This window comes from Mesocricetus auratus, unplaced genomic scaffold (genome assembly GCF_017639785.1).
Source record: "Mesocricetus auratus isolate SY011 unplaced genomic scaffold, BCM_Maur_2.0 Super-Scaffold_100007, whole genome shotgun sequence".
NCBI lineage: Eukaryota > Metazoa > Chordata > Mammalia > Rodentia > Cricetidae > Mesocricetus > Mesocricetus auratus.
The window spans coordinates 84162846-84189780 of record NW_024429191.1 but is presented as its reverse complement, the minus strand read 5'-3'; the positions used below and the strand labels follow the sequence as shown (position 1 = coordinate 84189780).

General features: G+C 44.0%; 1 protein-coding gene across 2 annotated transcripts; it reads right to left on the bottom strand.

The window, feature by feature from the left end:
• Cep95 (centrosomal protein 95) lies at positions 1-26384 on the bottom strand. 2 transcript variants are annotated; one of them, XM_005070002.4, is made up of 20 exons: positions 26257-26384; positions 24689-24817; positions 22685-22792; positions 18285-18395; positions 15104-15209; positions 13331-13446; positions 11190-11315; positions 10482-10672; positions 8895-9007; positions 8473-8602; positions 7634-7778; positions 6664-6803; positions 6012-6104; positions 4686-4815; positions 3779-3948; positions 3607-3681; positions 2406-2558; positions 871-1017; positions 523-594; positions 1-329 (listed from the first exon to the last, which is right to left on the bottom strand). In XM_005070002.4, the coding sequence occupies exons 1-20, from the start codon at positions 26273-26275 to the stop codon at positions 138-140; spliced, it is 2466 nt and encodes an 821-aa protein (XP_005070059.1). In that variant the 5' UTR covers positions 26276-26384; the 3' UTR covers positions 1-137. The 2 variants fall into 2 exon arrangements, with proteins under 2 accessions (XP_005070059.1, XP_021082800.1); XM_021227141.2 differs by having other exon boundaries at positions 10482-10669.
• Positions 26385-26935: the final 551 nt, after the last annotated feature.

Below are 26935 nucleotides of genomic sequence, written 5' to 3'. Positions count from 1 at the left end.
TTTAAGAAAAATAGTTTTTATTTAAAAAATAAGTTTTGACGTGACTACATAAAACATGGAAAAATAATTCTGGATTAGACAGTTTACTGGCCCAGGTCTAGCTCTGTTCATATTATTAAGGTCTCTAGAAACTTCCCCTATGATGTTTGGCCTCTTGGAAAAGGATTTTTACTGTACTGGAAGGAAGCCAGCTGCAGCCGAGCTCTGAAACGCTCTGCTTCTAGTTCCCGGAAGAAAGCATCGTCGTCGTTCTGGGTTATCAAGTACTGCAGTTGCTGGATCTCCTTCTCCATCTTAGCTCTCAGTTCCCTCTTCACCTTATGTAACGTCTGAAACAGAGTGCTCCTGTCAGTCTGCAGCTCCAGACTCACCCCCACCTGTGCAGGCTCCTCTGAGACCAGAGCAGGTATGTTAGAGCAGAGATGGATTCTCTTACTCACATTCTCTCCATTCTTTTAAAGTTAGTAACACTTTCCATTTCCTTTTAGGAATAGTCCTAATTCCTGTTCTGTTAATTATTACCTGAGCCTGAGATTTCTCTCTTGCTTTGAGTTCCTGACGCTCCTGTGATATGGCTTCTGCCAGCAATGAAAACTGTAGGAAAGAAAAAAACAAACAGCCAAATCTTCCATCACAGTGCAATTATTCTTAATATTTCATCTTAAATTTTAATAGAAATAGGACAGCACTATTGTGTACTGTTGCCAGGGACTAGCTTATTTCATCTTAATTTGCCTTCTAAATGATCAGTGTAGCCTTTATGGTGCTGCAGAGCTCTGTTAATTTGCATATTAACCAGCAATGAACTAAGGCAACCTGATAATAGGTGGCTTGAATCAAGCACACTAATAGGGGCACCAGCAAGCCCACCTGGTCCTTATAGTAGTTTTCCATCGAGTCCAGTTCATTCTGGTGCTGTCTCTTTTCTTCGTTACGTTTCTCTTTGGCGTAGTTTCTTAGGTCTCGTAGTCTTTGCTTCTGAATTTGTAAACCTTCTTCAAATAGTTTCTTAAAGATCTGTTGGTTTTTTAATCATTAATTAGATTGCACTCTTCACTAAGGAATATGATTTTGCTTAGCTAGAGGTATATACTAATTGCATTTCACAATGGCTTTTCCAAAATAACAGCTTTACTCATTGTTCACATATATAAAATTAACTCTCCTAAAACATAATACATCACAAGTAGGTTTTAGTAGACTCGGAACTGCATGACCAGCACCAGTCTCAAACGCTTCCATCATCTCAGATGTGAAACCCCAGTCATCAGCACGGCTTGCATTCTCTCCTCCTTTTCTGTGCATTTGCCTATTCTACACACAGCTGTAAATTAACCTGGATGTTTTGAAAGTCAGACTCCTTACAGACATATTAGTTGTGTCACTTTTTGTCACTCTATGTGAATATAAATTTTGCTCACAAATTCTTGAGCTGACAGACATGGACCCCTTTTAGCTTTTACAGTCTTGGTTGCTATGTGGATATGGCTGTATATACACATACACATTTTTGCATCCATCCAAAGGTATTGACCCTATACCTTTTAGAAGTACTGCCAGACTTTCCAAAAGCAATCACACATCATACAACCCCACCAGCCCTGCATGAGCGCTCCATCTTTTCCATGTCTTCCTTCAGTTCTTCTCTTCTCGTCATCTTAGTGTGTGAGAGTGGTATGTGCTGGGATTTTAATTTGCACTTCCCACCAAGCCTTCAGAAAAGAATTCTCAAGTACTCATTGTATATAAAGCAAGATGGAAACAAATGCTTCTGCACCTCAGTAAGTACTCAGTTGAAGGTGAAGGGTCAGACTTGAGCAGCCACCGTAAAACAACTGTTGAAGAGGTCTGGACATACCAGTTGTCTTCCCTTCATAAGGGAGAAGTCTTGATAAAAGGCTACTGCTGACAGCCATACATTCATTACCTTAGGCAAGTTACTTAACCTCCACAAGCCAGAGCAGTATCTTCCTCAAGAAAAATTTGGTCTGTATTTAATCCAGTTTAACCATGATCAAGTTTTACTGTAGAAATAAAATTTGCCAGTAATTTGGGTCCCCAAACATTGATTAGAATGGGACAATCAGTGTATCTAGTGGGAACAGCTCACAGCATAGCTATTCCTTGGATGTCCTGTATCATGCAAGCATACCTTATTTACCAGCATCTGCAGTATGCTTCCAAACCCCACGGGCACTGTACTGTGCATGTCAGGAAAGGGGATTAAGGCTGCGCCCTGTCAGGAGGGTCATGAAGACTAAGGAGGTGGGATGTGCAGTTGGGTAATGAAGCCTGGTCAAACAAGTCCTCCCGGCTACATTTGAAACCTGGATTGCTCCTCAAACATACACCACATTCACCTTAGCAGAGCTAGACAGACAGACGGAAAGGTAAGGTAGACAAACCATTTCTTCCCGGGTTCTCATCCTCATCATCTTTGCACGCAACTGAACTCTGTAATCATCATAGTATTTTCGGGCACGAACAATTTGTTGACGATTTTCTTTTATCTTTGATTGGGTCAACCTTTGTCTATGAATTCGGTCCTTGAAGTCTTGCTAGTGAAGAGGGGAATAAGACAAGCTAGAACATCCATTTCTATCCCCTCAACCTCCCATCATGAATGTCTTCTAGCTCTAAGCTGGGCATACAGGAAAGACCACTAGCCCACACAAGTTATTCAGGGTTATAGCTTTATCACCTCGATCCGAAGAGCAGCACTGACAGGTCCCAATGTGCAGAGTGAACAGGCCCTGAGGACTACTGAGCCCATGGTGGTTTTTGTCTCTGTCATGTCTGATGGTCTCACCACAGTGAAGACCCACAGGCAGTTTAGGAGATCACGTTTTAAAGTTAACATTTCCATGACTTATCCCAACCAACTAAACATTTTTAAATCTCTTCATTTGGAAGAGGCTCTGTCATTTCCTTTCATTATACTAACTGGAGACAATGTTAAGAATAATTTCCAGCCCAGCAGTGGTGGCGCAAGCCTTTAATCCCAGCACTTGGGAGGCAGAGGCAGGCGGATTCTCTGTGAGTTTGAGACCAGGCTGATCTACAAGACTGAGTTCCAGGACAGCCTCCAAAGCCACAGAGAAACCTTGCCTCAAAAAACAAAAACAAAAACAAAAACAAAAAAAAAGGAGTAATTTCCAATCAATCCAAATTATAACAAAAACTGGCTCTCTACCTAGGCTCTGAGAAGACAGGAGACCAAAGAACACTAAGCTACAATTCCTAAGCCCTAGATGGGCTGTGGAGGTTCAGACAGAAATGGGATAAAATTTCAACTATGCCTTTTTCTTATTAGAGACAAAGCCAGGCAAGTCACATTATGTCTGAAAACCTAAGTTTCTCATCTCAGAAAATACCATCTTTAATTTGTTACTATAAAGAAGTGAAAAGCAGCCAGAGAGCAGGACAAGGAGCTCTGCAGCAGCTGGTGGATGTGTTTTCAGTGCTGTCTGCAATGTGGCATGCATCTTGCCCATCAGCAGTCTTGAGTTAAAGCCCTGGACACTCCCACAGGCCAGTGCTAGAATTCTGTTGCCCAGTTGGCACAAATAAAGAAAAATCACACTGCCCAGTTTGTTCTTGACATACCAATCTCTTGTTATGTTCGTATTCTTTCTTGGCAAGGGCCGTCAGGAGGTCATGCCTTCTCAGGGCCTCTTCTATCTTTAAGGTGAACACAAAGTAAGGTTAATAACGCTGTTCAAGGACATGCTTTCCCAGTGTGCATTCATGTTTATGCTTCAAACAGACAGTAGCTTACTTCATCCTGGAGTTTCTTCTTTGATCGGTTTTCTCTCCATGCTTCTCTTTTGAGCTGCTCAACCTGTGCGATTTGCTGCTTCCACATTTTGGTCAGGGTTGGGTCAGAAACATAGAGAAATGGAAACTGTTCCAGCATCAGGGGCAGAAGGCTGTATTCATTTACTTTCACTGTGAGATAATGAGAGATGCTGTTACTCTAACCAACTTTCTAGAAGAACTCTCATCCCCTGCTGCCTGCTAGACTAAGCTACTCTCAGGTGCTGGTCCTAAAAAGAACCATCTGCAGTGTCCTGGGTACTTCTGCATCCCTGCTGAGGATGAAAAGTCTATAGTTCCAACCCTAATCCTGAAGAATCCATCCTAACTCCTTTGCAGCCTCGGGGCCTGTGGGCAGATGCTTCCTGTGTGTGAAAACGGAAGACACTCCACTTCCTGGTAGGCATGTGGTCAGAAGAAAAAGGCACCTGATGGGATACAGTTGGAAGCCTGGCATTTCACCTGACCTTGTTTCCTTGTAGCACAGCCTAACTCAGCAGCACCAACTGTCACCCCACAGAGGCTGAGAGGCCATCTGCTTGCCTTGAAGCACCAGTGCCTTCCCCCAACTTCCCAGAAACAGGGCAACCAAAAAAAAAAAAAAAAAAAAAAGTGACTAGAATGAGGGAAGAGAGAGGCTCCCTCTGGAGCAGCAGCAAGTGCCCTGGCCATTCTTTTGGTGTCCGTAGGTGACTCCACAAGGCACCTCATTTAGGAGTTTGATTCTGGTTACAGAAAAACCCAGCCGCATGGCAGTACTACCAGAGGGTCTCTCAGCAGCCAACTGGTGGCTGTCCGTCCCAGCAGCCCCCGGAATGCAGCAGTCACATCCGGAGGCTGCAGCTGCCGTGAGGACAGTGGAGGCTTACTCGGAGCTGCCTTGCTTGACTTCAGGGAACCACCTTTTGGACTTGGAGCTGCAGTTTTTCTGGAGTAAATCCTCTGGATCTGACTCTGTTTTGGAGTTCCTTTAGGAATGGCTTCTCTGTGTGTTTTTTCCTTAGAGGCAGATGAAAACGGACAGAATAAGAAAGGGGCCTAAAAAATGCTTTACACAATCACCTCAAACGATATACTGACAAAATGCCTAACTAACCTTAGCCAACCACCTTCTTTTTTTGTTTTTTCGAGACAAGGTTTCTCTGTCTTGTTTTGGAGGCTGTCCTGGAACTCGCTCTGTAGACCAGGCTGGCCTCGAACTCAGAGATCTACCTGCCTCTGCCTCCCAAATGCTGGGATTAAAAGTCGTGAGCCACCAATGCCCGGCTACCAACCACCTTCATAATCTTTTTCTCTCTTCCCAAAAACTGGCTTTCCCCCTAGTTTTAGTAACCATAGTCCCAAACTCTAAATAACAACTACTATTGAAATTTCCACATGCTAGCTTCTTTGACAACCTCTTCTCTGTATATAAAAAACTCAAGGGCTGGAGAGATGGCTCAGGGTGAGAGCACTGGCTGCTCTTCCAGAGGACGTGGGTGTAATTCCCAGCACCACATGGCAGCTCACAACTGACTTTAACTCCAGTTCCTGATACTTACACAGACATACACATACAGGCAGAAACCTCAATGCACATGAACAATAAATATCTAACAAGCGCTCCAGCAATTGCACAGATGTTTTAGGTCTACTGCACTTTTGTCCAGCTTTCGCTAGGGCATTCGCATCAGTGTCCCGCACTCTCATGTAGTTCAGGAACCACTGTCCTGGAACTGTCCCAACTGTCCCGGAATTCACTATGTAGACCAGAGTGGCCTTAACCACAGGTATCCTCCTGTTTCTGTCTCCCAAGTTCTGGGATTAAGGGTGTGCACCACCACACCCAGTTGGGAACCATCTTTTGAAGGTCAGGAAGCAAAGACTTGGGTTCTCACTGTTAGGTACAGTGTCTGGAATCCTGTCACCCCTTCCTCCTCTTTGTCACCTAGATCCGTTTTAACCCTTTACAAACTGGTATGCAAGAACCTAGGCCAAACAAAATTGAGGCGGAAGGAAAACCACTAGTCCTCTTTGGAGCCATTTTTTCCTGTATCTAAGCAACCTGACTGACTACTTACTCCATGAGTCCGAGGAAATCCTGCCCTTTTCTAGCGCTAAACGGCTTGGGCCCTGCTGGGTCCCTTGTCCCTTTAAAAAGGTCACCTCTGTACTTTAACTGTCTGCATTTATTAGAGCTGGAGATTTTTACCCACTGTTTCCTCCTCATCGTCACTTATCCCTCGAAGTCCAATGTTCTCTTGAACTTTATTTTTTCTTAGTTCCCGTTCAAATGCTTCAGTTAATGCCTAGAAAGAATAAGGGCATATAACAGTTGTCAGAAATGTGCAAATGTAAAGGAAGGAAAAAATTAATCTAGATTCCTATTGTAAAAATACCAAGTTCAGCAGATGCAGAAATCCACAACTAACCAATGGGTCAACCTCCTGTTGCCTGTGGACACCAGAAGAGAGTGTCGGATCCACTGGAACTAGAGTTACAGACAGTTGTGAGCTGCATGTGGGTGCTGGAAATCCTATCTGGGTCCTCTTAAAAGCTGAGCTCCCAGCCACCTCCTTTAGGAGCAACTTTCTCTTCCCACAGTGTCTTTCCTAACTCCCTTTACCTATGACTTCTTTCTGAAGATCCTTCTTTCAGGCCATACTGAACCTTGTCTTCCTTTATCCACTGAATACTGACGAGTTTATTTTTTGATGATTTAATGACTATCTTTAATGGGGATATATGCTACATTACATACACTATTTTACATAATCCTCTGCCATGCATTCATGCTCATTGTAGTGTCCAACTGAGGGAAATGGTACTTGCCTGCTGCCCAACTCTAGTCAAGGAATGAGCGCATACCTTTGCTTGGAATCTGTGTTTGTCTGTTCCTTTAGACTTGTACTGCGTTTTGCTCTCTTTCTCTAATTGTCTATGTTTGTTTCCTGAAGATGGTGACAGTGAATGGGACCTGTAAGGTGCCTTTCTGGACATGGAAAATCCTGCAACACAAAAAAGCCATTTGCCATTAGTTCCTGGCAGTCAGAAATGTTCCGCTGGAACTGAATCTAAAGAGAATGAGAATGCCAAGCTAATGTGCTAAATGTGCCCTCTCCTAATGTGTAGCTGTGTGTTTAGTCATACCAAGCAAACAGACTGTTGGGAATGGGGGAGGGGATATGCTTGCTGTTTAGACAAGATCACCAGCACACATTTAAGAAGCTGGTGTTGTGACAGAGGGTATTTCCACCTCAGTGGCAGCCAACCTTGCCAATCTATTACTTACTTCCTTTGGGTTGGTTCAGCATGTGGGATACACGGCACGCACAGGGTTCTATGGAAAGCAAGTGCCCTTGGTTCTTGGTTGTGAGGTGAGTAGCACACAGACTGTGAGTCCACTAGTCTTTTACCTGCCTGGGTTCTGAGGATGGAAGGTAAGCACATACAATACACACAGCTTACAACACGCTAACATGACTAAACACTGAGTCCTCTAATGAGCAGTGTACCACTCGTTATGCTAATTGGCACACTGTGGATTCAGTTGTGTAGCAGCTCAAATGAATGAACTCGATCGTTAAACATCAAACATTTGTGTTAACAGAATAAAGCAAGTCTGCAGGACATATAGTGTTAATGTAAAGTTTTAGAAGAAAATAGTGTATATATAGAAAATATATAAACTGTAACAGTACAGAAATATCAGTAAGAATACCAACTTGAAATTGCTATTATTTTTGATCCTTATATAAAATGAAACTGCCATTAACACATGGAACTACCTGAGAAGTTATCATGGACACTTGGTTCTAGGCCTCTCTGGGTTACATACCTGGCCTAGGCTTCTTTGGTCCGTACTCCATGATGCTGTCACTATGCTGTGACAGTGTCTCCTCGCTCCCACTGTACACCTCTTCATCTCCAGTGTCACCATCAGCCTTGTCTGTTGCTCGATCGCCCAGAGCATTTTTTAACATCTGTGGAGAAACCCTTTCAGTATCTGCACTTGACTTCAGCAGGAAACAAAGTGGTAGAGAACAGGCCTTCTAAAAGTTGTCTTCGACAGTCACTAATACCAAGCTTTTGGATACTTATGCACATTATCTTATATACCTACAGCTTTAATTTCATTTACTTTATTCTGAGACAGCATTTCATTGTGCCTTGGTCTCCTCAGTGCTCTATAGCTAACATTTAAAGCATGGGTAGACACACTTGATCTCAGGAAGGAGAATTACAAAGATCTAGACCATCTAGGGCTACACAGTTAAGACTCTGTCTAAAAAAAAAATTTAAAAAGTGGCTATCAGTGTTATAGACCATTCAATTTCACAGAAAGTCACAGGTTTAATGCAATCCTTCAATGTTGTTACCCCACTATTTGAGAAGCTTTGATCTAATATTATACATGTTTTCGTAACAAAGGTATGTATAGATAGATCTACAGACCAATGATGAGATTCCATTCTCATCAAAATTCAATGAGGTTTATGCATGCTTGGTCTCATAAGGAAGGCTCGACGCCACTCCGTGTCTCTCTGCTCCACTTGTGGACTCTTTAACAACACCCAGCACACAGCGCCCCCCAATACCTAAGCGTGGGTTTCACTGAGGCAGGGAGACCAGTGTCTTCCACAGAAACCCCAACCAAGATTAAAAGCAGAGACTTGCCCAGTCTAGTTCAGAGAGCCGCTGAGAGAGTTTCTTTGATACTGCACGCAGCTCTTCCTCTGTTAGCCGCTTCCTGGCCTTCTGAGGGAAAAGTGAATACTCTGAAGAGGCCACAGCTCTGTTTCCATTTCTGTAATAAAATGGTCAATGACAATTAACTACCAAGTACACACTACTTGTTTCAAAATGACTAATACTTCCTAATTTACAAATTTAGCATTTGAGAACCAGTAGACTCTTATTTTTAAAGAAAATCTTTATTATGGGGGGAGTGACTTGTCACGGAGTATGTTTCCATCTACCTTGACACGGGCTCCAAGGGTCACCAGTCTTGGGCAGCAAGCACCCTGACTGCCTCACCAGCCCCGACACTTTCAGATCCCTTTACAACAGACAGTAAGCAGGAAACCCACAGCAGTTACCTTTTCCCTTTAGGAAGCCTCCTTGTCCTGGGGCTTTGAGCCGGAGCTAGACATGGATCCTGTTCATCATCTTTAGATAACACGGAAGTTAAGACAACTTTATCATCTGGTTCCTATTTAAACAGGAAAGGTGGTTTGAGACACTGAGGAGATGGCTCAGCCAGTAAAGTGCTTGCCACACAAGCACCTGGAGTCAACAGAAACTGTCCAGAAGCACTCGAGACAACGGTGCAGCCCTCCCAAACACAAATGCTTAGCTTGTTTCTTTTCTTCTGTCTTTTGTTTTCGAGACAGGGTTTCTCTGTTTAACAGTTCTGGCTGTCCTGGAACTCACTCTGTAGACCAGGCTGGCCTGGAACTCACTCCTGCCTCTGCCTCCCAAGTGCTGGGATTAAAGGCGTGCGCCACCAACGCCCGGCTCTGACAATATTTTTAATAGTTTATTTCTTAACCTTAAGGGAACTGTCTAGACAATATTTATTTGGGTTTTTCTTTGGAGAGAGGGTCTCATATCTGGTCTGGAACTCACTAAGTAGCCCAGGCTGGCTTGGCACTCACTACGCTGTTCTGTCAGTCTCTCAAGGGCTGGGACTGCATGCCTGTGTCACCACAGCTGTGGTAAAGCAGCACTTGTTTGATATTTAATTCTACTTCATCAACTCTTTCTTACATTGGTTACTCTTGTCTCTGCCTAGGATAAGAGCCTGCAGGGAGACACAGAAGTCAACTTTTTCTTCCAAGAATTATTTTATTATTTTGTGTATTTTGCCAGAGTGTACATCTGTGCAATGCATGAATGGGTGCCCTTGGAAGTCAGACGAGGATTTCCAAACCCCTGGGACTGGAGTTACAGAGACAGTTGTGAGTTGCTATGTGGGTACTGAGAATCAAACCTGGGTCCTCTGGAAAAACAGCCAGTGCTCTTAACCTCTGAGCCATCTCTCCAGCCCCAACATTTTTTTTTTTAAGACAGGGTTTCTTATAGCTGAGGATAAATGTGAATTTCTAGTCTTCTTGCCTCTACTCCCTGGGGGTTGGTTACAGGCATGTACCACCACACAGGGTTTACAGGGTTGGAGATTTGTGTTTTCCAGGCAGGCACTCTACCAGTTAAGATACATCCCCAGCCTACTGAGATAAATTTCAAGTATGACACACCTTTATTCCCAGCACTCGGGAGGCAGAGGCAGGTGGATCTCTGTGAGTTTGAGGCCAGCCTGGTCTACAGAGTGAGTTCCAGGACAGCCAAAACAAAACAAAAAACCAAAAATTGGTTTTGTTTTATTTTTTTATTTTTATTTTTTGAGAGGGTCTCACTATGTAGCCCAGCCTGGCCTCAGATTCTCAGTGATCCTCCTCTTAGCTTCCCAAGTGCTATGATGTCAGGTCTGTATCTCTGATTAATATATCTGACAACCATTGTATGGAGACTTCTTTAAGTAGATGGACTTCTGGGGCTGAGGGTATAGATCAGTGGGACTGTGTGAGCTCAGTATACCCAAGGCTCTGGGTTTAATCAATCACCAACAGCAAAAATTAAGTAATACATGGGCTTCTAGTTAGTTATAAGAAGACCTTTCCACTTACCACAGAAAGTGTCGAGTGCTCTCCAGAGGTCACAGCAGATGAGTAGTGACTTGAGCGGAGGTATTCCCTCCCGATGGGACAAGGTGCTCGAGGCTCAGAAGGATGGTAGGGGGGATGTAAGGGAACGGCAGCTCGGATTGGCTCACCTAATTTTCTGGCACTTGTAACCATACTCACAGAAGGGGTTTCTGCTGTTAAGAGAAATTACAGAGATCTCACAATGGAATCCCTGAAAATAAATGATTTTACATACACACATTAGGTGAGATGCTGGGGATGGAACCCAGGGCCTCATGTGTCCACTGAACTACAGCCCCAGGCCAGGAATGACTATACAATTTGTTGTTTTTGAAAAAAGCATCTCATTGTACAACAGCCTTACTGTCCTAGGAGTCACTCTATATCCTCAAACTTTACACAGCAACTCACCTGCCTCAGCTTCCCATGTGTTGGGATTATAGGCATCAGCCACCAGGCTCAGTTTAGGAATGTATTTTAATTTAATTAGAACACAGCACATGGGCTGGCAAGATGGGTCAGCAGGCAAAGGTGCTTGCTGCCAATCCAGATGGCGTAAGGCCAGTCCCCAGAACCTACAGGAAAGGGACGCTGCACTTCTCGGTTGCCCTCCAGCCTACATACTGGCACGGCAGCATCGACACACACTGCTAGAGTAGTGTAAAGAACTAAAAGTCCATTACAACTCACCTTCAAAAGTTGTCCCGTTCCTGGACAGAAAACTGGATGAGATGGGGTTCCACACTTCCTCATGTGGTTTACTGCCTGGTGAAGCTAGAACTTCACTAGACTGCATGTCCATGGAATTTTGAGCACCTAGGAAAGAGGGTCTTAAAGTTAAAATTTTAAATTATAAAGTAGTTTGCTAAATATACTACCAGCCGATAGGAACACCATGTTCAAAAGATATTTGTCCCAACTGCTCAAGATACCAGTTACCCGTCTCCACAGCCTGAGTATGGCTTTATCAGTCTTGCATTTCTCTGCTTTAGAGAAATAGTTGCTGCTGTATGAAGGCAGGGTTGTGGCTAGTACCATTACCTCAAACTTGGGGCTCAGAAATTGAAGCCTAATTTACAATGAATGACAGCTGACATCTTAATATAAAAGGAAGCTGCCCTTTGTCACATGAAACCCAAACACTATAGCCAGCCTTTCTTTTTTTTATTCTTGCTCTTTAAGTCTTAATTAAAATCTTAGTTTAAAAGTTTTCCCATGCCAGACAGTAGTGGTGCACGCCTTTAATCCCAGCACTCAGGAGGCAGAGGCAGATGGATCTCTGTGAGTTCAAAACCAGCCTGGTCTACAAAGCTACACGAAGAAACCCTGTCTTAGGAAAAGAGAAAGGAAGGAAGGAAGGAAGGAAGGAAGGAAGGAAGGAAGGAAGGAAGGAAGGAAGGAAGGAAGGAAGGAAGGAAATGCCCTACAGGCTTATCTACAGTCAGATCTTCTGGAAGCATTATCTCAATTGAGACTTCCTCCTTTCCGATAACTCTAGCTTGTGTCAAGTTGACATAAATTAGCCAGCACAGAATACAATAAAATAGAGCATGGCATACCTCTGCAACTCCGTAACTTTTTGTATTTTATTTATTTTGTGCATTGAGTACCAAGGTGTGCATATGAAGATTAGAAGATAACTTGTGAGCTCTGTCCTAACTCGGTCCTTGGGATAGAGCTTGGGCAATCAGGCGTGGTGGCAAGGCACCATTATTGGATGAGCCATCTGGCTGGCCCCAGACCGACATTCCCCACTTGTAACATGTCAGTGCTCAGGAAGAGTCAGAGTTTGCAGCTGCACATTTTCCATGGCATCTGAGACCACAGACACCATTCTAGACCCCCCCTTCCTCCTGTCTTTTGGTCTGCTGCTGTCCCTTCAAATATGACTCTTTGGGATCAGAGTATTAATGTTGACAGGGACTACAGAAGTGGTTTAGTCCAATTCCCTCATTTACAGGGACAAAAACCAAACTCAGAAAAGGGTCTTGTCCAAAGTCACAAAGCCCACAGCTGTGAGAGTGAAGACCTCTTGAATCGCAATTTATTCTACCTATTTCTACAGTAACCTTTTCATCCTTCCATTACACAGACTGTCAGGCCTTGAAGGTGGGCTCTGTGGCTGTTGTATCCCTCCCATCACCGGTGCCAGCACTGGGAAGACCCTGAATCAGCACGTGATGGGTGAGTGTGGCCTGGCCACTCTCCCAGGACCTCAGGGTTCCTAACGGACTGTCATCTCCCATGCAGGGTGTGAATGGTGTTAAGGAGATACAGGGAAGGCCACCCCATGGGAGCACTGCCTCAGAGCCTGACACAGGTGGGTGAGGCTGGGCAGATGGAGCAGTGTGCGGCAGAGAGGAGCACCGGCTAGGACAGACGAGGAGGTGGGGTGGGGAGAATGAGGCCCAGTGGGGTGCACAGCTGGAGCCCGAGAGGCACTCGGTGCGCAGCAATGGATTGTGAGACATGTGGCTGAAACATCGGTACCTCCAGCATGACCTTGTCAGTTCAAATCATGAAAAAGTGGGCCAGTTCAGAAAACTATAGTGGGGTACTCCAAAGGTGTGACTAAGTTCATTCAAAGCTGCATCCATCATCTTCTACATATTTTGCCCCACAAATTCTATGATAGCTCTGCATGCACTGACTGCATGAGCCAGCGATCTCACAAAGCTCTGTCAGTTCATTGTTTAGTGGGCAATGGTGACATGTATTCTGTGACTTCCAAGCAGATGTCTAATTGGGGCTCTATTCATCTCAACTTTAACTTGTGTGATTGCATTTTTGTGAGACAAATGACAATTGATACTGAAAGTTTGTCTACTCACCTTGACTTCTTAGGGAAAAGGTATGTGCGGTGTCTCCAAGCCTAATCATTTCACCTGTGGATTCTGCTTCATCTTCATCCCAGGTAGGCCCCAAAGCATCAGATGAGAAGGAACACCTGAAAAAGGTCTGTCTCACTATTGTCTGTTTGCCTCCGGAGAGTGTTTCAAACAGTGACCATGGGCTTACAAAGGACAGCTCATTCCTAGGTACAGACTACAGCCTTTGATGTAGTCCAGCAATGTAGCACTTGCTGACGACAATGGCCCTTGGTTTATTCACAGAAAGGAAGAATTTTTTTTTTGCCTCTTATCTGTTTGGTTTTCAGTGTTACACAAGGTAGAAACCGTTTCATGTGTCAAGGATTAAAAGGACAGCGAACGCTGGTGAACCTAAGACTGCAGGATTATAGAATCCAGGCAAAGCTTTACTTTTGCAGCAAATTCTCTCTCCTTTTTTTTTGAAAAGAATTTTATTTTTGGGTTTTTAATACAGGGTTTCTCTTTGTGGCCTGGCTGTCCTGGAACTCACTCTGTAGACCAGGCCAGCCTCACACTCAAAGAGATTCGCTGCCTCTGCCTCGGAGTGCTGGGATTAAAGGCGTGAATCACTACCAGTACAGCAAACATTTTTAAGGGGTGGGGATACAGTTCAGTTGGTGGAGTGCCTATCTAGCATGCAGAAAGCCCTGGGTTCAATTCCCAGCACAGACTAGAACTGAACATGGTACTTGGGAGGTGGAGTGGGGCATCGTAATTAAATGTGGCCCATCCTTGATTGACTGCACACCAGGTTCTAGACCAGCCTGAGCTACAAGAATCTCAAAAAAGCTTTTTTTAAATCTCAAATAGTTTCACTTTTGCTCTTTTTGTTTTTAAATCTAATGATGAAAAAAATCAAAATTTTCATGAGTTGGGCATGATAACAAAAAAAAAGAACGAGAGGAAGGGCACGAGAATGGCTGTAGGTCAGAGGCCAACCACCGCGCTACAGTGTAAGTTCAAGGCCGGGTCAACGAGACCATGGGGCAGATTTAGTAGACTTCCTAGGGGAGGCCTTACTCTCTCCAAGGAGCAGATGGGAGGAGAAGGGGAGAGGAGGGAGGGGGAAGTGGGACTGCAATGTAAAAAAATTTTTTTTAAAGTAAAAACAGAACACTCAGGAGGCAGAGGCAGATGGATCTCTGCAAGTTTGAGACCAGCCTGGTCTACAAGAGCTAGTTCCAGAACAGGCTCAAAGCTACACAGGGAAACCCTGTCTTGAAAAATCAAACAAACAAACAAACAAACAAACAAACAAAGGGGCAGGAGCAGGGTGTGGTGTCCCACGACTTTAATCTCAGCACTCAAGAGACAGAGGCAGGGGGATTTCTGAGTTTGAGGACAGCCAGATCTACAGAGAGAGTTCCAGGACAGCCAGGGTTATGCAGAGAACCTGTCTCAAAAACAAACAAACAAATCTAACATTTTGGAGGTGGAGGCAGGAAGATGAGTTCAGTCATGCTCAGTGAGTTCAAGGCCAACCCAGGTTATATAAAACCCTGTCTCAAAAAGAAAAAATTGATGATTAAGAGGAAAATTAAAAATTAGCAGGTAGTTAAATTTGAGCATCAGCACTAGATTATTAAATAGAGTTCAAGGTTCTGAAAACTCCCTCAGTCAAGTTAGTACAATATTCACATTAGATTTTGGAAGGGACAATTAAACTGGGCTTAATCTTAGACGATGGGAAGGAAGTTCGACTGTTTGATGAAATGCAGAGGCATTGCAAACTACCTCCCAAAAGAAACTTTCTTCCATGGTGACTTGAAGTCCTTGATGCTCTCTAGCTCTTCCACGGGTTCTTCTCCACGAGAGTCTTTAAAGTACTGTACAGGTTCACCTGTTTAAACGAGATAGAAACGGACAATAAGTTGATATCCAGCCTGTCCTGAGCCAGGGCAAAACAGTTAAAGCACCAAAACAAACTACCACCTGTAGTAAGTCTCCTGGAAGACCAAGAATCAAGCACAGGGCTTTCCCACCGAGGTGGCTGGCCAGTTACCACGATGCTCTGATGCTCTAGTATTACTGTGTGCACACTTGTGTGTGCAGGGAGCATGTCAGATCGAGTACCACAACACAAGCATGGAGGACGGAGGGCAAGCCTGGGGAGTTGTTTCTCTTCCCTGTGGGTTCTGGGGCTGGGACTCAGGTTATCAAGCTTATGCTGCAAGTGCTTTTACCTATGGAGCACCTCCCCAGCCCCACCATTAAAGCCAGGCTCATGTAACTTACGCCTCTTCACCTGCAAGGAATAGCTGACGTAATTAAGGAAGTCAGCACAAAGACACGATTGTGCCAGTACATTTCAGGTTCCAAGACAACCAAGCCGGAGGCTAAGAGATACATCATGGTTTGTATAAAAACTTCCATCTTAGGCTATCCCCAACCCCCAGTCACAGGATGAGTCCAGGAGATGGTGAATGAGGCCTCTGGTGAGCAGAGTCCTGCGTCTGCCCCCTTGGTCTGCTTCACACTCACGGAGGCACCCTACAGTTGTGGACACTCAGGGAGACACACTACAGTTGTGGACACTCAGGGAGGCACACTACAGTTGTGGACACTCAGGGAGGCACACTACAGTTACCCACACTCAGGGAGACACACTACAGTTGTCCACACTCAGGGAGACACACTACAGTTACCCACACTCAGGGAGACACACTACAGTTGTGGACACTCAGGGAGGCACACTACAGTTACCCACACTCAGGGAGGCACACTACAGTTACCCACACTCAGGGAGACACACTACAGTTGTCCACACTCAGGGAGACACACTACAGTTACCCACACTCAGGGAGACACACTACAGTTGTCCACACTCAGGGAGACACACTACAGTTGTCCACACTCAGGGAGACACACTACAGTTGTCCACACTCAGGGACACACTACTATGGTTGTGGACACGGAGAGGCACACTACAGGTGTCCACACTTGCTCGTTGCTAACTGTTCCCTCTGAACTTTCCCAGCCTTTGGAAAGAAACAGGCTGGGAGCAGGTAGAGTGAGGCACACCGTACCTCACACTGGGAGACTAAGGAGCAGGAGCTGAAGGTCACCACTGGCTACTCAAGGCTGTGCCTCAAAATAAATCAAACAAAAGCTTAGAGAACATCAACAACACAGCAAGGGGTAGAACTAAGTAGTGACCCCCAAGTCTGCCTTCCAATCCCTCCTCCTTCAGTGGTAAATAATGGTAGGTGTCTGGTGGAAGCTGCCTAATGACAGTACACATTTGTTTCCTGCTAATGTTAACTGGAGCTTTGAAGACTCTGATCAGCTCCAGGTAATACTGCCAAATACACAGACTCTGGAGCTGTGTAAATGAAACCAAACCTTAGAAAAGGCTGCCTAACGAAGGTTTTGTCACAGAGAAAACTCAACTGCACAACTCACTCCCACTCACCCTGGGAATGTTCCTCAGCCTTCCATTAGCATGCACTCACAGGACAGTCTTCCAGTTCTGTCCCCCTGCCTCCAGCCCTGTGGTGGTTTGAGTAAGAATGGCCCCATAGGGTCATTTATCCGAATGCTTAGTCACCAGGAGTGACACTATTAGAAAGGGTGAGGAGGTATGCCTTGTTGGAGGACTAGTATCACTGGAAGTGAACTTTGAGGTTTCAAAATCCTCTGCCAAGCCAGGTTTCTCTTCTCTTTCTCCTCTCCTCTCTCTCTGCTTATGGATTAGGATGTAACTCTCAGCTACTCCTTCAGTACTACTTCTGCAGGCTGCCATGAAATAATGGACCAAGCCTCAGAAACTGTAAGCAAGCCCCTAATTAAATGCTTTCTTTTTCTAAGAGTTGCTGTGGTCATGGTGTCTCTTTCACAGCAGTAGAACAGTGACTAAGACAGTCCCCACTGCCCACATCAGCCAGGCACTCGCCATGCCTACTCCCTTCAGTCAAGCATTAAATTGTAGGGACCACTCTTACTGTTTATTTATTTAGAGACAGGGTTTCTCTGTGTAGCCCTGGCTGTCCTGGAACTCATTCTGTACATCAGGCTGGCCTCAGACACAGGGTGCTGGGATTATGGGAGTGCGCCACCACCAGCTGGCTGCTCTCACCACTTTAATTAATCTCAATCTCTTAGGAGAGTCTCTGCCTCTTAACACACAGAGGTTTATATTAATTATAAACTGTCTTGGCCTATGGCTCAGGCGTCTTACTGGCTAGCACTTAATTATTAACCCATAACTATTAATCTATGTATTTCTACATGGCCTTATCTTACTGGAGAATGCCCAGAGTCCTGTCTTTCCAGTAGCTCCATGGCATCTCTCTGGCAGCCTCTCTCTGCATCCTCTCCCCAGAATTCTCCTCCTCTCATAGCCCTGCCTATACTTCTGACTGACTACTGGCCAATCATTGTTTTATTCATCAACCAATATACAGAAAGGCATCCCCCATCAGTTCCTAGATATAGAATTTATCAAAGGTAAGAAATAAGTTTAAAGTAAGGCAATACCGATCTTCATTAAAGAAATTTCACATGTTAAGTCTGAAGTGGGTTGTTCAAAGAGTAAGATTAAAAATATTCAGGCTGTCACAAAATGCCACTTTAGGCTCAAGACTGATGCTGTACCAGTCCTCCCTGCTGACGCCTCAGTAACATCCTCACTTACAATGCACAATGGCAGTTCTGACAAGAAATCATGGAGCAAGAGATTTCATGCAAAAATAGGACAATAAATAATTCAACTAGAGATTCAACTTTCTATTATTGATCGGTCGTAATTTAAAAGCCACATCCAAGTTAGCAAAGCATATAATGGGAGTATAGGACAGTTTCTAACCACTCGGAACAAAAGAATTGGAAGTTTATATTACATTTACCAGCTGCTTTTTTATTAGAGACTCAGCATCCTAAGAGCAACAAGCAAGTTGGCCTCCACTCTTAAACTTACTGTTGTTGTGAGATGTTTCACTGATGTGCTCTGTCAGGTAGTCCAACAATCCATCAAATATTTCTAGGAGATTCTTGATAGATTCCTTATCCCCTTTCACTATGTTTTCTCCTAGACACAGAAGACATGGATTTGAAGACATTTAAAAAGGAAATCAGAAAGCCTCATTGTTGTGGAATTTTACTTTAACTATGGTAAGGTGTGTTGCATTTGTTTTACCTTGCCTACCTAAGGCACCTGATAGGTCTAATAAAAAGATGAATACCCAATAGCTAGGTAGTAGAGGTGTAGGTGGGGCTGGATGGCAGAGAGATTAAGTTGGAGGAAGAATCTAGGCTTGGAGGAAAGAACCAGGGAGAATAAGAGGAAGACGCCTGTGACTAGCCAGCCAGGCAGCTCCAGCCAGAAGTGGAGTAGGACATACAGAATGAGAGAAAAGATAAAAAAGCCCCAAGGCAAAACATAGAAGAAAAACAGGTTAATTAAGTTATAAAAGTGAATGGGACAAGCATAAGATAAGGCTGAGCATTCACAACTAATAAGTCTCTGTGTCTTTATTTGGGAGATGGTTGGTGGCCCAAAAGAAAGCCTGCTACACCTCATAAGCCTTGAAATACATATGAATGCTGTTTGAGAATACAGGTATAAACTAATCAAGGAAAAGCAATTCTATCTAAAGCATCAGTTTTCTGCTGTTTGATTATATCTGAAGAAACAAGGGGTTGGGGAGTTGAGTGTGGTATTTAATTACTCACTAGCATGTTCCTTTTCCTAGCAGCTAAGTCTCTGTCCGAAGGAGCAACCAGCTGATTTCTACTCTGGTTCCCAGAAGTTAATCTTTGGAAAGTCTCTAGCACAACACTACAGATAAATGTTAAGGTGGAATGTGGAGAAGTAGGCTGGTAAAGCATATAAGCCTAATTTGTTTAACGTCATTCAAAGTGGATTCTAACCAACATCAAGTCTGGATGGAACTTACCTCCCTGTACTGTCTGCCCTCTGGGAAATTATGGCTGGCACTCAAAAAATACAACGAAGGCAGACTCCAAATCTATTATTTGAGGATCTAGCCCATCTACTTTGACCATGACATAAAGCAAACCTAAACCAGAAATCTGATGTTTTCCTCTGCTGCTGTTAAAAACAGACAAGGTTTGACAGGCTTCTTAATTATTGAAATAACAAACCAGAAATCATGTTTTCAAGTGCTATGTTTTTTTCTGGCTCAAAATATGTGTGTCCTAAGGGCATACTCAGACTTCTCCGTTTCCAGGATGGGGAGCACATGATGTCAACCCAGCAACTGGATTGCCAGCAGAATACAGAGCTTCTTCGTGCTAGGGGAAAGTGCTTCAAGAGACACAGCAGTAGAAGAGCTGCTCTTCAGTCAGCCTGAAGAGGTAAGCAGATCTGCAACTTTCCATGAGCTGTGCTGTCAGGGCAGCGCTAGTCTAAAAACCTTTACAAGCAGGTGTTTTTACAACCTTGCTCCAGTATGTTTATAAAGCACAAATACCAAGCTGTTCATGGAAACCTGGGCCTGTAAGCCCAGCACTAAAGAGATGGGGTGGGAGGAGCAAGACTTTGAGGCCAGCCTGAGCTAGTGAAACTGGTGGCCTTGCACCAGATTACAGTTGGAGAGTCTGTCTAAAAACCAAAAAAGGAGCTAAGTGTGGTGACACAAAGCTTTAATCTCAGCATTAGGGATGCAATCTCTAGGGATGGATCTCTGAGTTCTAGGCCAACCAAGGTTAAACAGTGAGGCAGTCTTAAAACAAATCAACCAGTAACTGACTGTCCTTATTCAGATGATAAGGTAATTCTACTACAAGGAAACTCCAAAATCACCCCTCCAAATTAATCATCTCCAAAGTGATCAATACCTAGAACTGAATTAAAATATACAGTGTAGCTGGGTGGTGGTGGCGCATGCCTTTAATCCCAGCACTCGGGAGGCAGAGGCAGGCGGATCTCTGTGAGTTTGAGGCCTGGCTGGACCGATAGCCTCCGAAACAATACAGAGAAACCCTGTCTCGTAAAAACCAAAAAAAAAAAAAAAAAAAAAAATATATATATATATATATATATATATATATATATATATATATAGTGTATGGTTCTTGCCAGCTTATTAAGAGATATAAATGACCTATGTTAACTCCTTGGGGAGTAGTGGCACACACCTTTGATCCCAGCACTTGGGAGTCAGAGGCAAGTGGATCTCTGTGAGTTTGAGGCCAGACTGGTCTACATCATGAGTTCAAGGACAATTAGGAAAGGAGAACCTGTCTCTAAAAAAACAAAAGAACAGAATAAAACATTTATCTCCTTGAAATGTCAAAGCCTTTTTTGTGATTAAATTACTTTGAAGTTTCTATGATTCTCAGTGTTCATTAGGTAGCACTCATTACTAGAATTCTTATTCGTCAGTCTGCAATTATGAATACGTGTGGTATGTTTTCTTTTGAATGCAATATAGTATACACCACATTATTCAGGAAAAAAGCTTTAAAAATAGTTTACATTAAATTGTACCTGTGGCTCTGTGTATGGTGGTGGAGATTGAACCCAAGGCCTCCTACACTATGCAAGTACTCTACCAATTAAATGTACTCACTAAATGTTGTAAATAAATAGCAGTTCAAAATTAAAAATAAAGTTGGGTGTTGGTGGTGCACGCCTTTAATCCCAGCTCTCGGGAGGCAGAGGCAGGCGGATCTCTTTGAGTTTGAGGCCAGCCTGGTGCTCTTAACCACTGACTACTCTTCCAGAGGACTGAGTCCCAAGCCCCAGCACCCAAATGGTTGCTAACAATTTTCTCTAACTCCAGTTCCAAGTAGACCCAATGCCCTCCACATGCTGGCAAAACACCCATACGCATCAAATAAAAATAAATCTCAAAATATTTTTTTTAAGTTTTAAAATTGTTCAAGGGAAATTATTACTCCCTTTTCGGTATCCATGACAGTTTTGTTTGATGCCATTAAGAAGTTACATGTCTCACTCATTAAACACACTTTTAATCCCAGCACTCCAGGAGGCAGAGGCAGGCAGATCTCTGTAAGTTTGAGACTAAGAGCTAGTTCCAGGACAGCCTTCAAAGCCACAAAGAAACCCTGTCTCGGAAGCCCCCCCCCAAAAAAAGTCACATGTCTCTTACATGTTCTTCTAGAAAGTCTTTCTGAATGCAATCAAGTACATACAGATTCTTCCCTCATGTGTTCTAACAAACGGTAGCATCTTTTTCTAATGCACTGTACCCTGAAGATTGTCTTCTGTAACATGAAACTGTATTAAGAATATCCTCGCCGGGCGTAGGTGGCGCACGCCTTTAATCCCAGCACTTGGGAGGCAGAGGCAGGCGGATCTCTGTGAGTTCGAGGCCAGCCTGGTCTACAAGAGCTAGTTCCAGGACAGCCTCCAAAGCCACAGAGAAACCCTGTCTCGAAAAACCAAAAAAAAAAAAAAAAAAGAATATCCTCAGCTGGGCGTTGGTGGCGCACACCTTTAATCCCAGCACTCGGGAGGCAGAGGTAGGTGGATCTTTGTGAGTTTGAGGCCAGCTTAGTCTACAGAGCAAGTTCCAGGACAGCCTCCAAAGCTACACAGAGAAACCAAAAAACAAAACAAAAACAAAATCCTCAATCATTTCCCATAGCATTGTAAGAAGCTATTGTAATTTTTGTTTATTTGTGTTTGTTTGTTTTGGTTTTTTGAGACAGGGTTTCTTTGTATTGCTTTCGAGGTTGACCTCGAACTCACAGAGATCCACCTGCCTTTGCCTCCGGAGTGCTGGGATTAAAGGCAAGTGCCACCAAAGCCCATCGAGGTATTGTAATTTAATCAACCCCTCACTGTGGACATTTGGGTGGTTTTTTTTGTTGTTGTTGTTGTTTTTTTAGCTACAACAAATATACAGCATGGCACAATTTAAAATAACAAGCACAGTGCAGACACTTTTTTTTTTCTTTTTGGCTCTTTTGAGAAAGGGTTTCTCTGTGTAGCCTTGGCTGTCCTGGAGTTCAGTCCTTAGACCTGGCTGGCCTCAAACTCAAGAGATCCACCTGCCTTTAAACCCAATACTCAAGAGGCAGAGACAGGTGGATCCTTGCCAGCTTGATCTACTGAGGAATTCCAGGACAGCCAGGGCCACACAGAAAAGCCCTGTCTCAAAAAAAACAAAACTACTACAAAAAGCAAAATACAAACAACAGGTACTTGCAACACCTTCCCAACCCAGAGCTAGCACAGATTCAATGTTCAGTTTTCTAGGGCGCATGGCACACAGATTGTTGTAGCTACGTGTTACAGTTTTCCTGTTCCAGCTTAGCTAAACAACAGCAAAGATTCCACCATATAATTAAACTATATAATTATCTGATGGGTAAGTATATACTAACCTGTTATGTGAGACAAGCTGACCTGAAGGTAATCCAAAGCGAGTGAATCAACCACCGATTGTACATTGTGGGCATCATCTTCTTGACTCCTGGAAATAGCTATGAGGTCTGTGGTGGAGGGAAAACGACATCACTTTAGATCTTTGAAGGGGCCAAGTTGTAAAATATAGATATAGATACACACACACACACACACACACACACACACACACACACACATCTGTAACTAGGCTTGTGAATAAACTCCACTGATACAAAAACTCAAAACAGGATTTATAGAGCCTAACTCTATGTACTAGAGTTCTCTATTGGTTGACATTTATTGATTTGAACTTACTTTTCAATACTCTTTATATAGTGGTTAAATATTCCTTTTTTCCTTTTTGGGTTTTTGGAGACAAGATTTCTCTGATGCTTTGGAGGCTGTCCTGGAACTAGCTCTTGTAAGTGCTGGGAATAAAGGTATGTGCCAACACCTCTGTGTGGTTAAATATTTTTCATCCAATGTAGGAATATATTCTATGGAAGCATCAGGTAGAGGAATAAACAGAAGATCTTAAATTCAAGTCATTAAGAGAGTCTACTAGCCGGGCGTTGGTGGTGCACGCCTTTAATCCCAGCACTCGGGAGGCAGAGGCAGGCGGATATCTCTGTGAGTTCGAGGCCAGCCTGGTCTACCAAGCGAGTTCCAGGACAGCCTCCAAAGCCACAGGGAAACCCTGTCTCGAAAAACCAAAAAAAAAAAAAAAAAAAAAAAAAAAGAGAGTCTACTAACAGCAGTGAGGCTGGGTATGACGACACATCTATAAGCTCAGCACTAGAGAGACAGTAGTTGTATTATGAGTTTGCAACTACACTGGTCTATATAACAAGACCTGTCTCAAAGACAAAACAAAAAGATACTTAAACCCCTAACTATGGGCTTCTTTCCTTGACAAAGTAGAGCAAAACTTAAATCCCAGATCATCCAGATATGGTGGCACATGCCTTTAATTCCAACTTTTGGGAGGCAAAGTACAGCCTGGTCTACATAGTAAGTTCTGGGTCATCTGAGGCTACAGGTGGTACTATGTCTCAAAACCAAAACCAGAACACCAAACCATACACAGCAGGTGTTCAAGTAGTTGTCTTTTATATGCCCTATTTGGGAATAATAGGCATAAAAGCTAAAGTATAGAGGGGAGTATGCAAGGATTTTAATAGAAATGCAAGTGTCTCCTCTGGGTGGAGTGACCCAAGCCTTTACTCCCAGCAAAAGGCAGGTGGATCTCTGAATTCCAGACTATCCTCTATAGAGCACGTTCCAGGACAGCCAAAGCTACATAGAGAAACCCTGTCTAAAACACATTAAAAAGATGAATCCTGGACAGTTGAAACTAACATCAAGCTACTACAACCACAAGTCAAAGCATTGTTCTAGAAAATGTGGAAGACACTCATTCAAGTTAATGGTGGTGAGAGCAAAGGATATTAATTTTATAACAATTTGTACTTATCAATAAGGGGCAAAGGAAGCAGTAAGGAATCTAAGGATAAGGGATCTTCTGTATTTAATGAAAGACACAATGATTTGACACCTAAAAGAGCAATCACAGTAAGCCATATTCATTTGCTGCCTTCTTAGTAAGTTAGGTTAACAAAGTTCAGACAGCATTTTTTTTTTTGAGACAGGGTTTATGTAATTCTAGAAGTCACTATGTAGACCAGCTTGGCCAGCACACTCCACTGTAATGTTATTTCCAAGACCTACTCAACTTAGTTACAGAAATAATAACTCTCAAAGGCATGAATGAATTACAGGGGATTGGATTAAATGGGGATTAACTCAAATGCCAAACTATTTAATCATGGCTGTTATTGTGGGTGAGGTCCATCATGTACTCATTAAAGCAACTAGTGTCATAGTTGGATAGAACTAAGATGTTGAAAGGGAAACAAAATTCTTTATCAAAGGACACTCATGACCCAAAACATAAAATTATTCTCACTTTTCAGTACCCTTACCTGGTACCTTTTCTCCCAGAATGGATTGATAAAGTGCAATAAAAACATTAGCATCACAGTCTTCAAGTTCGTGTATTCTCAGGTGTATGTGACATTTAAAAAGAAGGTTATTGGCAATTTGTACCCATTCTGTTGGGGAAGAAGGGGGGGAGATCAGTCTTCAATAGCAATAGAAAAAGTCGTATGCACATCTAAAAAAAAAAATCACTGCCACCCAAGCATATACATTAAAAACTGTAAAAGGGCTATTGTTGTGTAATCGTAAATACTCAACTGGGAAAAAACTTTCAAAAGATGCTGTGCTAGCTTCTATACAGTCGAAACTATTGTGTCAATCCAACTTTTACTCTTGCAAGCTAAGATTCCATCTACCACTATTTTTATAATACTTACATGGGTGTTTTTAGTTACATTTATAGGTGAGCAGGAATGCCATAAGACAATTGTAAATGATAATCTGAAGTTGCTAGAATCTGACGGAGGTGGCTCCAAATTCCCAATAGTTTTATGCAATTATCTTGCGTAAGTTAAGATCTCTCTGGTGCCCAAACAAGTGATTAAGCTGTTAGGAACGGGAATAAAGACCACACCAACACTAATGCATTTGTTTTCTTTTTTATTATATCTGCTGTATAAGGAGGTAAACATGAGGAAAACAAACACCGAGCTAAGCTCTGAACTAGCACATTAATACTGCTCAAGTTCCACAATTAAAAAAAAAAAAAAAGCTCTTGAGCCTGGCATTGGTGGCATATGCCTTTAATTCCAGCACTCGGGAGGCAGAAGCAGGCGGATCTCTGTGAGTTCCAGGCCAGCCTGGTCTACAGAGCGATTTCCAGGACAGCCTCCAAAACAATACAGAGAAACCCTGTCTCGAAAAAAAAAAAAAAAAAACCAGCTCTTGCCCTCCCCTCTATAGTGCAAGACCAAATTTAAGGATTTCAGCAATAATCCGAAAGCTTGAAACATCTGTATCCTGAAAGGACTGGGTATTACAACAAGACACTTTAGAACTGGACATATCTCCAGGCTGAGATGGGCAGATACTCTGGAGACAATAGTCTGAATGTACCATGCCCATTATGCCTCCTTCCCGATGCTCCTGTCTCACAGCAAACCAAGCCATGACAACCATTTTGTATGCTGTCCAGGAGAGGACGTAAGCGTCCTAGACAACTGAATCAATGGGCTTTTCAAAGGCAGTATTAGACAAAAGCCGGTTACTCAAAAGATCTTATGAGTGTTATGCCTCAAAAAAAAAGTCAATAAAGAAGGTTCCGTCTTAGTCCCCACAAAGCAAAAGCGGAGACAGTCTGTGGCTGTCCCAGAGCAGGATGCGGGTGTTCCAGCCTCGCCAACGAACCTCTCTGTCATATCCCAAGTGTCCGTTCCCCAAGAGGTCACAAAGCTGAGACCCTAAATTCAGAGACACCCCCACTCCCCCGCGCGATTGCGACTACAGTCCGACAGTCGCGAGCCTCTCCAGAAGCCCAGACACGGTTCAGGTCGGCCCGAGGCCAGCTGGATGCTGCAGTACACAAACACTAGGGCTCCAGGCCGAGACTCACCAGCCTCTGAGCTGGCCATACTGCCAAGAAAAGTCGAGGCCGGACTCCGAGACGAGAGCGAGCGCCGGCGACGGTGTCCTGGAAGGGCCGAACCGCAGGGAGCAGAAGTGGGCAGGAGGGGGTAGGAACCAGAGAGCGGGGAAGGAGGGCTGGGAGAGGGAGGGACGTTAAAACGGCTTCTCGCTGCTGATTGGTCATCAGAGAAGCACTTCCTTTCGCAGCACGCGCTTCGGCGGCGGTTTGCGGGCTCTAGGTACCATTCCCCGCGGGCAAGATCCCGCTTAAGGGTCCTTAGATCGGCCGGCCAGGCAGCCAGGTCACCCAGCAGCCCGGCCGATCTCCCCGGGGGCCTCGGAGCCGCGCTTCCGGTGAGTCTGTGGTCAGGTATTCCTCCGCCGGTGCCGAGCGAAGAAATAGTGCGGCCCGCCTAGCGCTGGAGTGCAACCACGTGACGACGGCAAGCTCCGCCTCCCCGTCGTCTTTGGGGTTGGGCGTGGGGGAGACTGTGGGGACGTAAACATCTTCAAGGGGAGGCTGCGAGGTGCCTGGCGCTGGCCATTTTGGTGGCCGGCCGGCCGTGGGGAAAAGCAGTTTGGCTGAGGTGTGGCGAGAGGAGAAGGTGGTGTGGTCAAAGGAGTGCGGGACGAGGCATTCCAGGGGTGTCGCCCTGCCGGGAAGG

Excerpts from the sequence above, each read along its gene's own strand:
- Cep95 (XM_005070002.4), bottom strand. Across the intron at positions 7,779-8,472 it reads GGCTCTCTGAACTAGACTGG|ATGTTAAAAAATGCTCTGGG; the intron begins GCAAGTCTCTGC and ends GTTTCTCCACAG. Across the intron at positions 2,559-3,606 it reads ACGAACATAACAAGAGATTG|CAAGACTTCAAGGACCGAAT; the intron begins GTATGTCAAGAA and ends CCTCTTCACTAG.